The sequence below is a fragment of the Dendronephthya gigantea genome, unplaced genomic scaffold (genome assembly GCF_004324835.1).
Source record: "Dendronephthya gigantea isolate DGI-Jeju-01 unplaced genomic scaffold, DenGig_1.0 000263F, whole genome shotgun sequence".
NCBI classification, from domain to species: Eukaryota; Metazoa; Cnidaria; class Anthozoa; order Malacalcyonacea; family Nephtheidae; genus Dendronephthya; species Dendronephthya gigantea.
In genome coordinates, this window is record NW_021163273.1 from 76382 (window position 1) to 88663 (window position 12282).

Here is a 12282-nt window from a genome sequence, read left to right on the forward strand (position 1 = left end):
TTATATATTTCGGCACAAATCCTCTAGTGACTTAGGCAACTGTAAAGATGCACGGGAAGCACATAAGTGAATCATATGACAAGAGCATTTCACTGGTATAATCCATGGATGATTTTTAACTAATAGCTGTGAAACAGAATGATACTTGCCAAACATCACATTGCATGTATCTGCACAGAATCCAATAATATTGGTCATTGGAATATCCTTATCATTAAAGCATCTCAATATAGCTTGGTAAATTGTGTCAGCCTTGCCATCTTCAAGTTGTACAATGTCAATTAAATCATTTTCCATTTGAAATGTATCTGGATTGAAGTATGTAACAAGAATAGCTAGCTGATTTTTACAGGTACGATCTGTTGTTTCATCAATAATCAGGGAAAATTTCCGTGATCTTAAATCTTCAATGGACTCTTTAATAACATTAAACCCTAGTACCTGACGAATAATGTTTGCAGTCTTATCATGTGGAAACAAACTGGTTAATAGGGCTAACAAATCTTCACTCAAGCTTATTGGAAGATTGTGTTCTACAATAAAACTGGACAGTTTGATTTTGAGTTTCTCAACTGCATCACGCGAAAAACCATTCATAAAAGTTCCGATACGTGTATGAGACTTCGTCAGATCTGCGTGCATTTTAAATAATTCTTGGTGCTTTTTCCCTTCTAAATGTCTCGACAACGCAGTTTTTGAGCATGATAATTTAACCTTGCACACTTTACAGAAAGGCATACGAGTGCCTTCATGTTTCGCTTCAATCCAATCTTTAAATTTTCCTTCTGTAAGCCAACTATTGCAAAATTTCTGCTCGTATTTCTTTTTAACATTTTGTGTTATCCTCTGGGGTTCTTTATCACTGGAATCATCATCGCTTGACTGTCGATCTTCATACATAAAGCTATTTATGTAAATTCACCTTTGACTACAGACTCTCAAGTTACAAAACATAACGCTTCAATTACCATGATCGTATGCATTGGGACAGATCTTATTTTGGCGCGAAATCCACAAGCATAAACAAAGGACACAAACTAAACAAAGTATACTGACAGCAATGTTTTGCAGGGGGAACGCGGGGGAACGGCGTTCCCCCACTATTTTGACGGCGTTCCCCTTGCGAAAATTACACATGGGGAACGGCGTTCCCCCAAAACGAGATTTATAAAAGTATAGAACTCATTATAAAAGTATAGAACATTAATGCATGATCAATTATTGTAATTTCTCAACATATAGTAAAAAATATATATAGATCCGTGCTTGGTAGCCAAGCCTTGAAGTGATTCCGCTTATTCAAATTTGTTAGTATCTAGAACCTTCGAAGAACATGAAGTGCCTAGTCACGCAGTCACGCTAATGTTTTGCGCACATTATGTGGTTTCCGGTAGGCGCGCAAGGAAATGCCTGAAACTGACGAACACGGTATAATTCTGTTAAGAAATAAACGCGCCCAGTGCGTAATACTTCTCAAATATTTTACGCTAATCTTAATTGTTTTACTGCCTCGCCTTTACTAGCTAAAGTATAAAAGGGCTTGTAAATTTAGTAATAATATAGTCTCGCTAAACACTCTCAAGAGTGACATCTCTGTAGAACGGTATCAAGTATCAACGGATTTCTAAGGAATAAAATAATATCAAAAGATATTATCGTCCTTGTGCTAAAAACACTTAAGAAATAGAATATTAGGTTTTATAAGTTGGTAAGGAAATGTCCAAACAACCTACAATCACTGGATTTTTTAAAAAGTCAGCTGAAGTTTTAGTTGCAGAAAACGAGAAAGTACCAGAACAAGCAGAACCCCAACCGGAAAATGCAGGTGAACATAGCGAACGTGTCGAAACCAACGAAATTGACGAAGCTGCAGGTCCATCGACAGCGGCTGATGTGATTGACAAGCCAACGATCTGGACGGATAAAATGTGGCACGAAAAACAACAACTCTACCCATGGCTACAGTGTAAGAATGGAAAACTTGGGTGCAGTTTCTGTATTTCCGCAAAAGATCTTGGTCCGCACAGAACACAAGGCCGTTACCTGAGTACAGAATGGCAAGCAACAAGCGTGACATATTACGGGAATTCGCAAGAAGCTAGGTTAACTTCACTCCGTAAAAAAATTTACAAACATTTAAACAGCGATGCACATAAACTAGCAGAAGAGATGGTGAATCAGCAGAAGAAGAACATCATGCCTGCGCATATAGACGTCATGAATACTGAATGGTTAGATACAACAAAAAGAGTTTTTCACACGAGCTATTATATAGCAAAGAATGATCGACCGTTAAACGATATCGAAGGGTTAGTTGACTTGCAAATTCATAATGGGCTCAATATGGGGACTGGGCTGCATTCACGATCTTCTGCAACTGCTATAATTGACCATATTGCATATGAGATGCGTTCCACAATTTGCAAGACCATCAATGAAAACAAAGGGAAAGTGTCTATTCTGATCGACAAGTCTACTACTGTGTCTGGTATTTCAACACTGATAATTTACTTAAAAGCTCAACTCGAAAGGTCAGGAGAAGCACAATTCTTGTTTCTGGACTTGGTGGAGTTGACAAATGGTCAAAGTGCAAAAGAGGTTCATACAGCACTACTTGCTTGTTTAAAACGGCATGGGTTTGACATGGATTACTTGCAAGAACATTTTGTTGCATTTACAACAGACCGAGCTAGTGTCTTGACTGGAAAGAAGTCGGGAGTCATGGAGCTACTTATGAATGATTTTCCAAATCTCATCACCTGGCACTGTTTGAATCATCGCCTAGAACTTGCGGTTGACGATGCGATTTCAGAATTGATGGGAATAAACCATTTTAAGATTTTTGTTGAAAGACTGTATTCAATTTACAGCCAATCGCCCAAAAATGTGCGCGAACTACGAGAAGTTGCTAAAAGTCTAGATGTCCAGCTTCTAAAGATCGGTAAGGTACTGAGTACGAGATGGGTTGCGAGTAGTCACAGGACGGTTTTGGCAGTTTGGAACAACTACGAAGCACTCTGCAAACACTTCAAAGACAAAGCAGCTGAAAAAGGAAAGAATTCAACAATGTACGAGGGGTTAAACAAGCGAATCCAGTCGGAGGAATTCTTGTTGGACTTGGCACTCATGTGTGATGTTCTTTTTGAGCTTTCTGAGCTCTCCGGGGCCATGCAACACCGTTCAATGAACATTGTCAAAGCCGACAGATGTATCAAGCGGTCCATGAGAAGCATCGAAACATTGAAGCGCAAGACTGGAACAAAGTTGATGATAGCCAAGGATGCGGTCAAGGAAGGAAAATTTGGCACTGTACCGCTAGTTTCCAATGGTAGACATGTCAATATTGATGCTAATGCACTAATAGACAAATTGCTAGATGCAATGAAAGATCGTCTTTTGCCACATGTGCCTCTGGAACTGTTCGCGAAAGTGCTGCCTATCAGAAGCTTCTTGATCAGATTTGCGTTCTCTACCCGACTTATTGGCCACAGGATCTTGATCTAAATTATGGCGAGGAAGAGGTACGATCATTGTGCGATCGGTTTTCCCTTTCAAGAAGTTCAACAGTGCCTGTGTTCCAAGACTATGTTGATAGTCAAGGGAGACGAGTACCTGACGATCTCCAACCTCTATTGAGATGTTGCTCCTGTATCCCGGTCTCATCGGCAGAATGCGAACGTGGGTTTAGTCAAATGAACTTGGTTTGTACGTCAGTAAGAAATCGCCTACTTGTTGAACGAATATCGAATTTAATGTTTATTAAACTTGTTGGTCCTCCGATTAATGCTTGGAATCCAGAAAAATATACTAAGTCCTGGCTGCGAAAACATCATTCGGCCAATGATGAAAGAGTAAGAAAGCGAAAGTTAGAGGAAGATGCTGAAAGTCAGCAGGAGCAAACAGCCGCAAAACAACGACTTTGGCAATTACTTTAGACATTTTAGACATAAATATCACTGATATAGAACATAGTCTTAACAAGATAATTAGTTTGAATTTACTCTTTGTATAACATGATATTGTATAATTTGTATTATATGTATTTTGGCAATGCCTAAATTGGCTATTAACTTATTACAGGCAGTTGACCACGCCCATATATAGGCCACGCCCATATATAGGCCACGCCCATTGAAATTTGAAATACGCGTTCGGCGTTCCCCCACTTCCAAAATTTGCAAAACATCGCTGAGTATACATAAATTGTCATTGCAATCCCCAAAAGTCCCTGTATATCCTTATAAATATTGAATTTTAAACACTAAGCTCTATGAGTTTAAGTTTAGGTTTAAGTTAAGGTTTATAAGTCAGTTTAATTGGGGAAAGAAAATATTGAAATTTCCATAGAATTTCCATAGGTTTTTCATTTCCATGAAAAATTCCTTTTCATTGGGCAAAATAATTAAATTTCCATGAAATATGGAAATTTCCATCAAAGTGGAAACCCTGCGCCTGACTGTGGGCCAAGAATAGCCTGCAATGAGGGAAGCCTGATCAGCAACGAAAACATATCACAACCAGCTTTGATATAAACAAAGAAATGGTAGTCATATTACTATGGGTGAAGTAGCTTAAATGAAAGAGAGCTTTCATTTATGCCAGAGGAATGAAGAGTGCCAAGACTGTGGATGAGTTGCATTTCTTGTCGTTTACGGCTATCGTTAGTACCGAAAATGGGGCAGAGTGAATTTTCATGTCTGTGACACAATGATTACCAGAAGTGTCTGGCAACAGGCTTGGTGTTATTGTGGTTGTTAACCAACCTATGGTGTTCACCAAACCATACCCTTAGAGATCTTCCAGTTTCACTGATATATAGTAAACCACATTTGTTGCATGAGATGCAATAAATGAGGTTGGAGGAGAGGCCTGTGAAATGGTGCCTGATGAAAAACTGTGAGTTGGGAGCCAAAATAACAGTGCTGGAATTGGTAAATGAGCATGTTTTACCTGGGAATGTGCCATTGGCTCTGAACAGTTTTGCTGTAGAGAGCTGTGAACCAATGTGTCCTGGATATTTTTGTTGTGCCGAAAAGAGACTAGGGGGTTATCGGTGAAAATGGAAGATGCCTTGGGATCATTCTGCAGGATAAGAAAATTCCTAAGTAAAATATCCCTAACAGCAAAATTGAAGGGATGATGTGTTAGTACTAAGGGAGTAGAATTACTGCTAGGAGTGCTAGAGACAGAGTCACTAAGGGTGTCTAAACAGGAAATGTCAGAGGCCTTAGATAAGGCAGTGTCAATAAGTGGGAAGGGATAGCCGCGCCCAACAAAGAATGTTCTCATCTCAAGACATTTGGACTGGAAGTCATCATCTTCACTGCAAAAGCGGCGGAGACGAAGGAATTGTGAGAAGAGAATAGACCTCTTAGTGTGGCTGGGATGGAAGGAAGAATATAAGAGGTAGCTATGGAAGTCAGTGGGCTTGTAAAACACTGAGGTAGAGAGCCTATTGCCATTGATGGAAACCAGAATATCTAAGGATGATACACTGGTCTCACTTATCTCCCATGTGAATTGGAGTGCTGGATGAAATTCATCAACAAATTTGATGAATCTCTCCAACTCAGCACGGAGGGCCAGGGTACTGTTTATAGATTTGTTTTTCCACAAAACCAACAAACAAGTTGGCATAATTGGGACCCATTTTAGTTCCCATTGCTACACCACTTATCTGTTGGTAATGCTCACCATCAAAGGAAAAATTGTTGAGAGTGAGCACCAGTTCTGCTAATCTGACCAAAACAGTTGTTGATGGTTCCTGAGTGGGGCGTTTGTCTAAAAAGAATTTGAGGGCCTTCAAACCATCCTGGTGGGGGATAACAGTGTACAAGGATTTGAGATCCATTGTGAAAATGAATTAGTGGGATGATTGAAAGTGAATGTTGTTGATTTGAAGAGCATGTTTGGTATCCTTGATATAGGATGGTAAATCCTTTACCAAGGGTGCCATGACATGGTCTAGAAGGCTGGAAATGTGTTCAGCGGGACAACCCCAAGCAGACACAATGGGTCTTCCTGGGTTGTTGAGTTTGTGGATTTTTGGGGAGAAAGTGCGACCAATGTCAGTTGCCAGCCTCGTTTTCAGGCTCTTGGAAGTTTTTGCGGATACAGCACTGAGTGAGTGGGGGTGCTTGGGGAGTTTGCAAGGTGCGAAGAGCCTGTCTGAAAACGAATCCAAGATGGCCGACAATACGAATTGCCTTTATGCAAATGAAGTAGATCTAAATCGGTCATCTGTTAAATACTTTCGAAAGACCTATTCACAAATCAGTACTCTCGGGTAAAATAATATGTGCTAAAGATAATTGCATCACTCAAAGAGCCTTTTTCTGTGAAAACAGCATTGTACAACATCTTCAAGAGCTTGAAGAGATGCATGCCGCATGGAACTTGTAGTATTGCTGTAAGCTGGAACTGTGCTTTTGAGCAATATTTTTAGCCAAATTTGGATTATCAGCATCTAGAGCTGAAATGATGTCTTCCTAATCTTTTAATAATATTTGTTCAAGATCATTTATTTGATCTTGCATTACTAGAATATCCTTGTCATCTTCTTTGAGCAACTCCTTTGATGCTGTAGGATTTCTGCCATATGACTTTATCATAGGATTGGTATAAATAACTCTGTGGTGAATGTTAAGACCATGTAATATTTTTTGTTTACTTAATGTGTTAACCATTTTACCCAAATATCTCAAAAACACAAGTTGGCACTGATCAAAAACACAATCCATCAATAGAATAAAAAAATAACAATAGAAATAACAATGAAAATTAACGTTACAACAGTTTTCTCAATTGAAAAACGCGATATGATCATCCACGCCATCTCTCAAAAGAAAACAAAACTATACTTATTCAATTTTATATAGGATACATAGTTTCATGATCAACCATGATTCTTTCTTTTGAGCTATTACTGTTCTTGTCAGTAAGTTTTTTTCATCAGGCTTCATATTAAGCAGATCCATCAGCAATAATTGTTTGACATGTGCATTTGGATCATCTACATAGTCCAAAAGGTTTTGTAGCTCAGTTGCTAAGAACTCTCTCCTTATACTACACTGATTACTTGACAAGTTATATGCTATTTGAATAAAAAAATGAATTTGAGGTATATTTGAGATATAATTTGAGGAAGTAATGATGATGTAAACTGTTTTATAAATATATAACAGATATAATTTAAAAACTAGAAAAAATATGCATGGAACAATATGATTTATTAAATAAAGTTAATAATGGCTTAGAATAGTAAAATAATCATTGTTCATAATTCATTTAATAAACTGACAATAGTATGTAGTGAACTTATTTTAATGTGGTAAAATATGAGTAAATGTATTAATTATCATTCAGTGTACCAGCAAATTTTTTTGGGCTTTGACTCAGCTGCAGCTTTGGAATCAGGTGTTAGACTATGCTTTCCATGGTCTTTTGGTGAGTGTGGTGGTGTAGATGGATCGTTGCATCATCAGTATCTGAAAATTGTCATTGTAAATGATTTTAAAAATCAAAAAAAAAATTAAATTTAAAAGAATTATTTCAAGTTCATATGCTTCTGAAGTTGTTGGCTGGCTGTGGTTTTAAACCGTCAGGAAATTCAAATTTAAGAATACCTGTAAAGTTCTTGGAACGACATGTTTAGTTCTTCAACATCTGAGATTACTTCTATATAAGCAACGGCAAACGATTTAGAATTAAATTTACAAATTCTAATACGCACATGTTCTTGATAAAAACAAACCATTAGTAAACATGCGGCATGTAAATCAGTCTATTTTAATATATTTAAATTACCTTCAGGCCTTTCTTTGAAAGATTCATCAGAATCATCCATTACAATATCAACAATGTTGAATTTAAACAAAAATCCCCCCAAAGCAGCAAAATATCTTCAAATTCCCCAATTTGTGAGATATCGGTCAAAATTTGCCACATATCGGTCATTTTCTGCCAGGCTCTTTGCGTCTCCAGCTGCAACTTCCCAACTTCCCCAAGCACCGCCGCGTGCTCAGTGCTGTATCCATGAAAACTTCCAAGAGCCTGGGAACGAGGCTGTGTCAGTGCAACCACGAAGAGATTTTAGAGCCTCAAATTCCAAAGGGGTAAGGTTTGACGGCATTTTGGGCCTAAATTTAGGAAGTTGATCTATTTCATGTCGACATTGTCTAATGAAAAGATCTAGGGACCCAAAGGCACATTCTGGGGGAGACCAGAAGGATTTTTTAGGATTACTAGCCTCAAATACGTCTTTTGTGGAGACAGAGGTCTGATCATGAAAATGCTATGAAAATGAGTCTCTAGCACTCTTAGCAGTAATTCTACTCCCTTAGTGCTAACACATCATTCCTTCAATTTCACTGTTAGGGATATTTTACTTAGGAATTTTCATATCCTGCAGAATGATCCCGAGACATCTTCCATTTTCACCGATAACCCCCGAGTCTCTTTTCGGCACAACAAAAATATCGGGGACACATTGGTTCACAGCTCTCTACAGCAAAACTGTTCAAAGCCCAAAGGCACATTCCCATGTGGCATTGGCCAATGTAAAACATGCTCATTTACTGATTCCAGCACTGTTATTTCGGCTCCCAACTCACAGTTTTTCATCAGGCACCATTTCACATGCCTCTCCTCCAACCTCATTGCATCTCATGCAACAAATGTGGTTTACTATATCGGCGAAACTGGAAGATCTCTAAGGGTAAGGTTTGGTGAACACCGTAGGTCGGTTAACAACCACGATAACACCAAGCCTGTTGCCAGATGCTTTACCTCTGGTAAGCACTGTGTCACAGACATGAAAATTAGAGCCCTCTGCCCCATCTCCGGTACTAACAATAGCCGTAAACGACAAGAAATGCAACTAATCCACAGTCTTGGCACTCTCCATCCCTCTGGCCTAAATGAAAGACTCTTTCATTTAAGCTACTTCACCCATAGTAATATGACTACCATTTCTTTGTTTATATCAAAGCTGGTTGTGATATGTTTTCGTTGCTGATCAGGCTTCCCTCATTGCGGGCTATTCTTAGCCCACAATCAGGCGCCTCTTTGCCAATGTAATGTATTCCAATTTGTTTTGATTTTTTGTTTTGTATTGGCCCATTTTTATTACGTGTTTTGGCCCCATACAAAACATGTATTCTCCCCTATTTATTTTCATACTAACTCTCCTGACAAAGGCCCTCAGGTCGAAATGTTGAGAAGTGTTTTGTCTATTTGGGCAGTTGTTATACCACATTTGATGCTAAGTTGTTTGAAGACGCTGCCACACTGCTCCTTGGTTATATTGTAAATAATTAAGCTATTTCTTGAGTATCGCCTAACCTGTATCATATTTCTACCTTACATATAATTCTTATGACAACTCAGAATTACGAATCATAGTAGAGGGAAAAAAATGAAATTTATTTACCTTAATACATTCATTTAACCAAAAGAATAATACTTTATTTGCCCATAAATAAATTATTTAACAAGTTAATATATTTCTCATTTACACAACTCTAAGTCTAATTGACTTTATTTTTAATTTATGGTCAGGTCAACCCTGTGTATTGTGCAGCACAAAACTGTTTATTGATGGTTATAAAGCACAAAACTGTCATGGAATTCTAAGGCTGGGTTCACTGATATCACAGTTGCCAAACATTAATGAAAGCTTTCAACCTGGAATGCAGCAATGTGCTGCAGAGTTTTTCCAGGATTACACGCAAGCACTGAATCTAATTGCTCAGGAGTATTATGAGAATGGAATTGCTCCACCACACTGCGATACTTCTTTTTTAAAACACTTTTCGTGCTGACAAGTTTGTTATAATTCCTATTGGATTTTATTAAGCATGTCTACAGAATTTTACTATTTAATTTTATATATAACAAGACAAAAACAGTGGAAAATATCACATTTTCCCTATAGTTCACTCCTTAAGGTGGTCACAGTAAGATGGTGGCCGCATGCCACTTCTGGCTTCAATCTCTGTATGTATGATTGCTCTCTCCATTGTATTATAGCTCAGTGGTTATACTCAATATTAAACTGGTTTTTAAAAATTAGTTTGCAACACATGCATACAATACAGGAACCCAATGTGGCTGTGCTAACTATTTAAAACGACTTTTGCAAACCGCTTTATGAGAATATTGCATTATGCATGCTGTCTGCCATTACTCCAGCAAGATAAATGCATGCTAATCAAACAAGCCTTCTGGTGTGATACTGCGTGATTTTTGCATAATTTACATGGATATGTCTCTATTCTGGTTTAGCTAAAATGTGTGGGTGATGTTTACTATTTTATGATCTCATGCACAATTGCTGCATTATAAACCTCCAGAAAGGAAGATGCGAGGAAGATATGGCTTAATGATACTGGCTAAAGGCATTATTGGCTAAAAGAACTGTAAACAGTGTAAAATGTGAGTAATTTTCATCTACTTTTGTCAAAAATATTATTTAAGATTTTACTTTAAAAATTCATTTAAAAATAAAAAATAAAATTTTGTGCCATTTCCCCCTGTCAATTTGATTGGATAATTGCATTGAAATACCAAATCTGATTAATTATTGTGGTGCAGAGATTCAATCTTATTGGCCTACAAACCATGATTGGCAATTAATCACACTATTTTTAACCAATCAGATTGCAAGAAACACCATTGATTTCAAAATGAATATAATAAATGGTAAAATCAAAGAAATAAGGGATCTCTGAAAGTAACACATGATTATCCATCCTGGCACAAGTATTTATTTCACTTTGTGTGCTGTCCCAAGGTCAAGTGCATCTATCCAGTATACAAGCAGTCAATGAAAGGCCATCATATTGATATGAACTGGTATGAAGGTGGCCCACCTCTGAAATATGTGCCTCTGCCAGTGCTCGATAAGTAAATGATATTGATTATATAAAATGAAAGTTGAAAAAGCAAGGTATGATATAAAGATTAAATTTTTTTCTTTCCTAAATATTTATACCAGCTCTCTCGACTACAAACAAGGAGCCTCACAAGCCAAGGTCAAAGAAGGCACATACAAGCAAAATATACATCAGTTATGGTCAAATGGTATACTGGTCATAGCAGTTATAGTATTTTAGACTGAAAAGACAACTGTGTGAAAACATGTTATAATTAGAAAGCAAGTATTGGTGAAAATTACCTTTAAAGAAGCTATTTTCTGCAGTTTTCTCATCTAAGATTTGGAAATAACAGCAAAGTATTAGTATGCAAAGTTTGAAACAAATTACATTTGAAATTAATTAGCTAGATAAATGGCATTAATATGTCTTCAGGTATGTTACATTTACAGTGCTTTAATAGATACTTCTACAGTATTCTTATTGAATAACATTATTTGCTGCTTTTCACTGAAATTATATGCTATATTTGCTGAAATTAATTTTTATACATTTAAAATGTAGATGCCAAATGCAATCAAGCACCATGTAATTGTGAAATGTGTTGTAGCCAGATACGCAATGAAATGACTGTTCGTGAACACTTTCTGTACCACCCATACTCCAGAGCAGACAGAAATAGTGGTGGTACCAATGGCCATTCAACCAATCAGTGCCATTCAACCAATCATGCATAGTGTTGCATTTCATGCAGCTCAAGGTACAATGCTGATTAGAGTACATTGCATGGTAATAATACTGATTCCAGTTCCAATAGTGATGATAATAGTAGTAATTGTGATGGTTGTGGTGACAATGGTAGCATCAGTGATGATCATGAGGATAGAAGTGATAATCCTGAAAATGGATAATCATGGTAGTAGTGGTAATGAATGTGGTGGTGATAGTGGCGATGGCAGTGATTTTGATGCTAAGGGAAATTATATTGAGGAGATGGAGAAATTTATATTGAGAGTAATTCAATCAAAGGTTAAATATGGATGGTCACAAGATGAGACACTCAGTCAATTGCAAAGCTTGCATGAGATTATACATGATGAGAATATTCTACACAAGACATAGCCTGTGGTGATCAAAGTTGTAAAGAATCCGGCTTAACTGGGTTACAAGAATCCTTGTCATTACTAAGTTTGTTGTGGAACAGACCATGTAACACTTATTGAAGGTGTCAGCTGTCCAAATTGTAATAACCGTAAGGATGAGTGCATTGATTACTTTGTCCTAATACTAAATGTAGAATCCCTGTTTTTAAGCGAGTGTAACATGCACAATCATCTTGCACATTGGGAGAAAAGACATGAATGGTTTAATGCAGATAATTTATATGTACCATATAAGGAAGTGTGGC

At 37.4% G+C, this 12282-nt stretch overlaps 2 protein-coding genes across 2 annotated transcripts; one reads left to right on the top strand and one right to left on the bottom strand.

The window, feature by feature from the left end:
* LOC114541055 lies at positions 1-900 on the bottom strand. The gene has a single exon (XM_028561045.1). The coding sequence runs from the start codon at positions 898-900 to the stop codon at positions 1-3; it is 900 nt and encodes a 299-aa protein (XP_028416846.1).
* An 816-nt stretch (positions 901-1716) lies between these two features.
* Positions 1717-3935, top strand: LOC114541056 (E3 SUMO-protein ligase KIAA1586-like). Its single transcript, XM_028561046.1, has 2 exons — positions 1717-3429; positions 3492-3935. The coding sequence occupies exons 1-2, from the start codon at positions 1717-1719 to the stop codon at positions 3933-3935; spliced, it is 2157 nt and encodes a 718-aa protein (XP_028416847.1).
* Positions 3936-12282: the final 8347 nt, after the last annotated feature.

Coding starts and splice junctions, on each gene's coding strand:
- LOC114541055 (XM_028561045.1), bottom strand. CDS start 900: ATGTATGAAGATCGACAGTCAAGCGATGATGATTCCAGTGATAAAGAA.
- LOC114541056 (XM_028561046.1), top strand. CDS start 1,717: ATGTCCAAACAACCTACAATCACTGGATTTTTTAAAAAGTCAGCTGAA. Junction 3,430..3,491: donor CTCTGGAACTGTTCGCGAAA/GTGCTGCCTATC, acceptor TATTGGCCACAG/GATCTTGATCTAAATTATGG.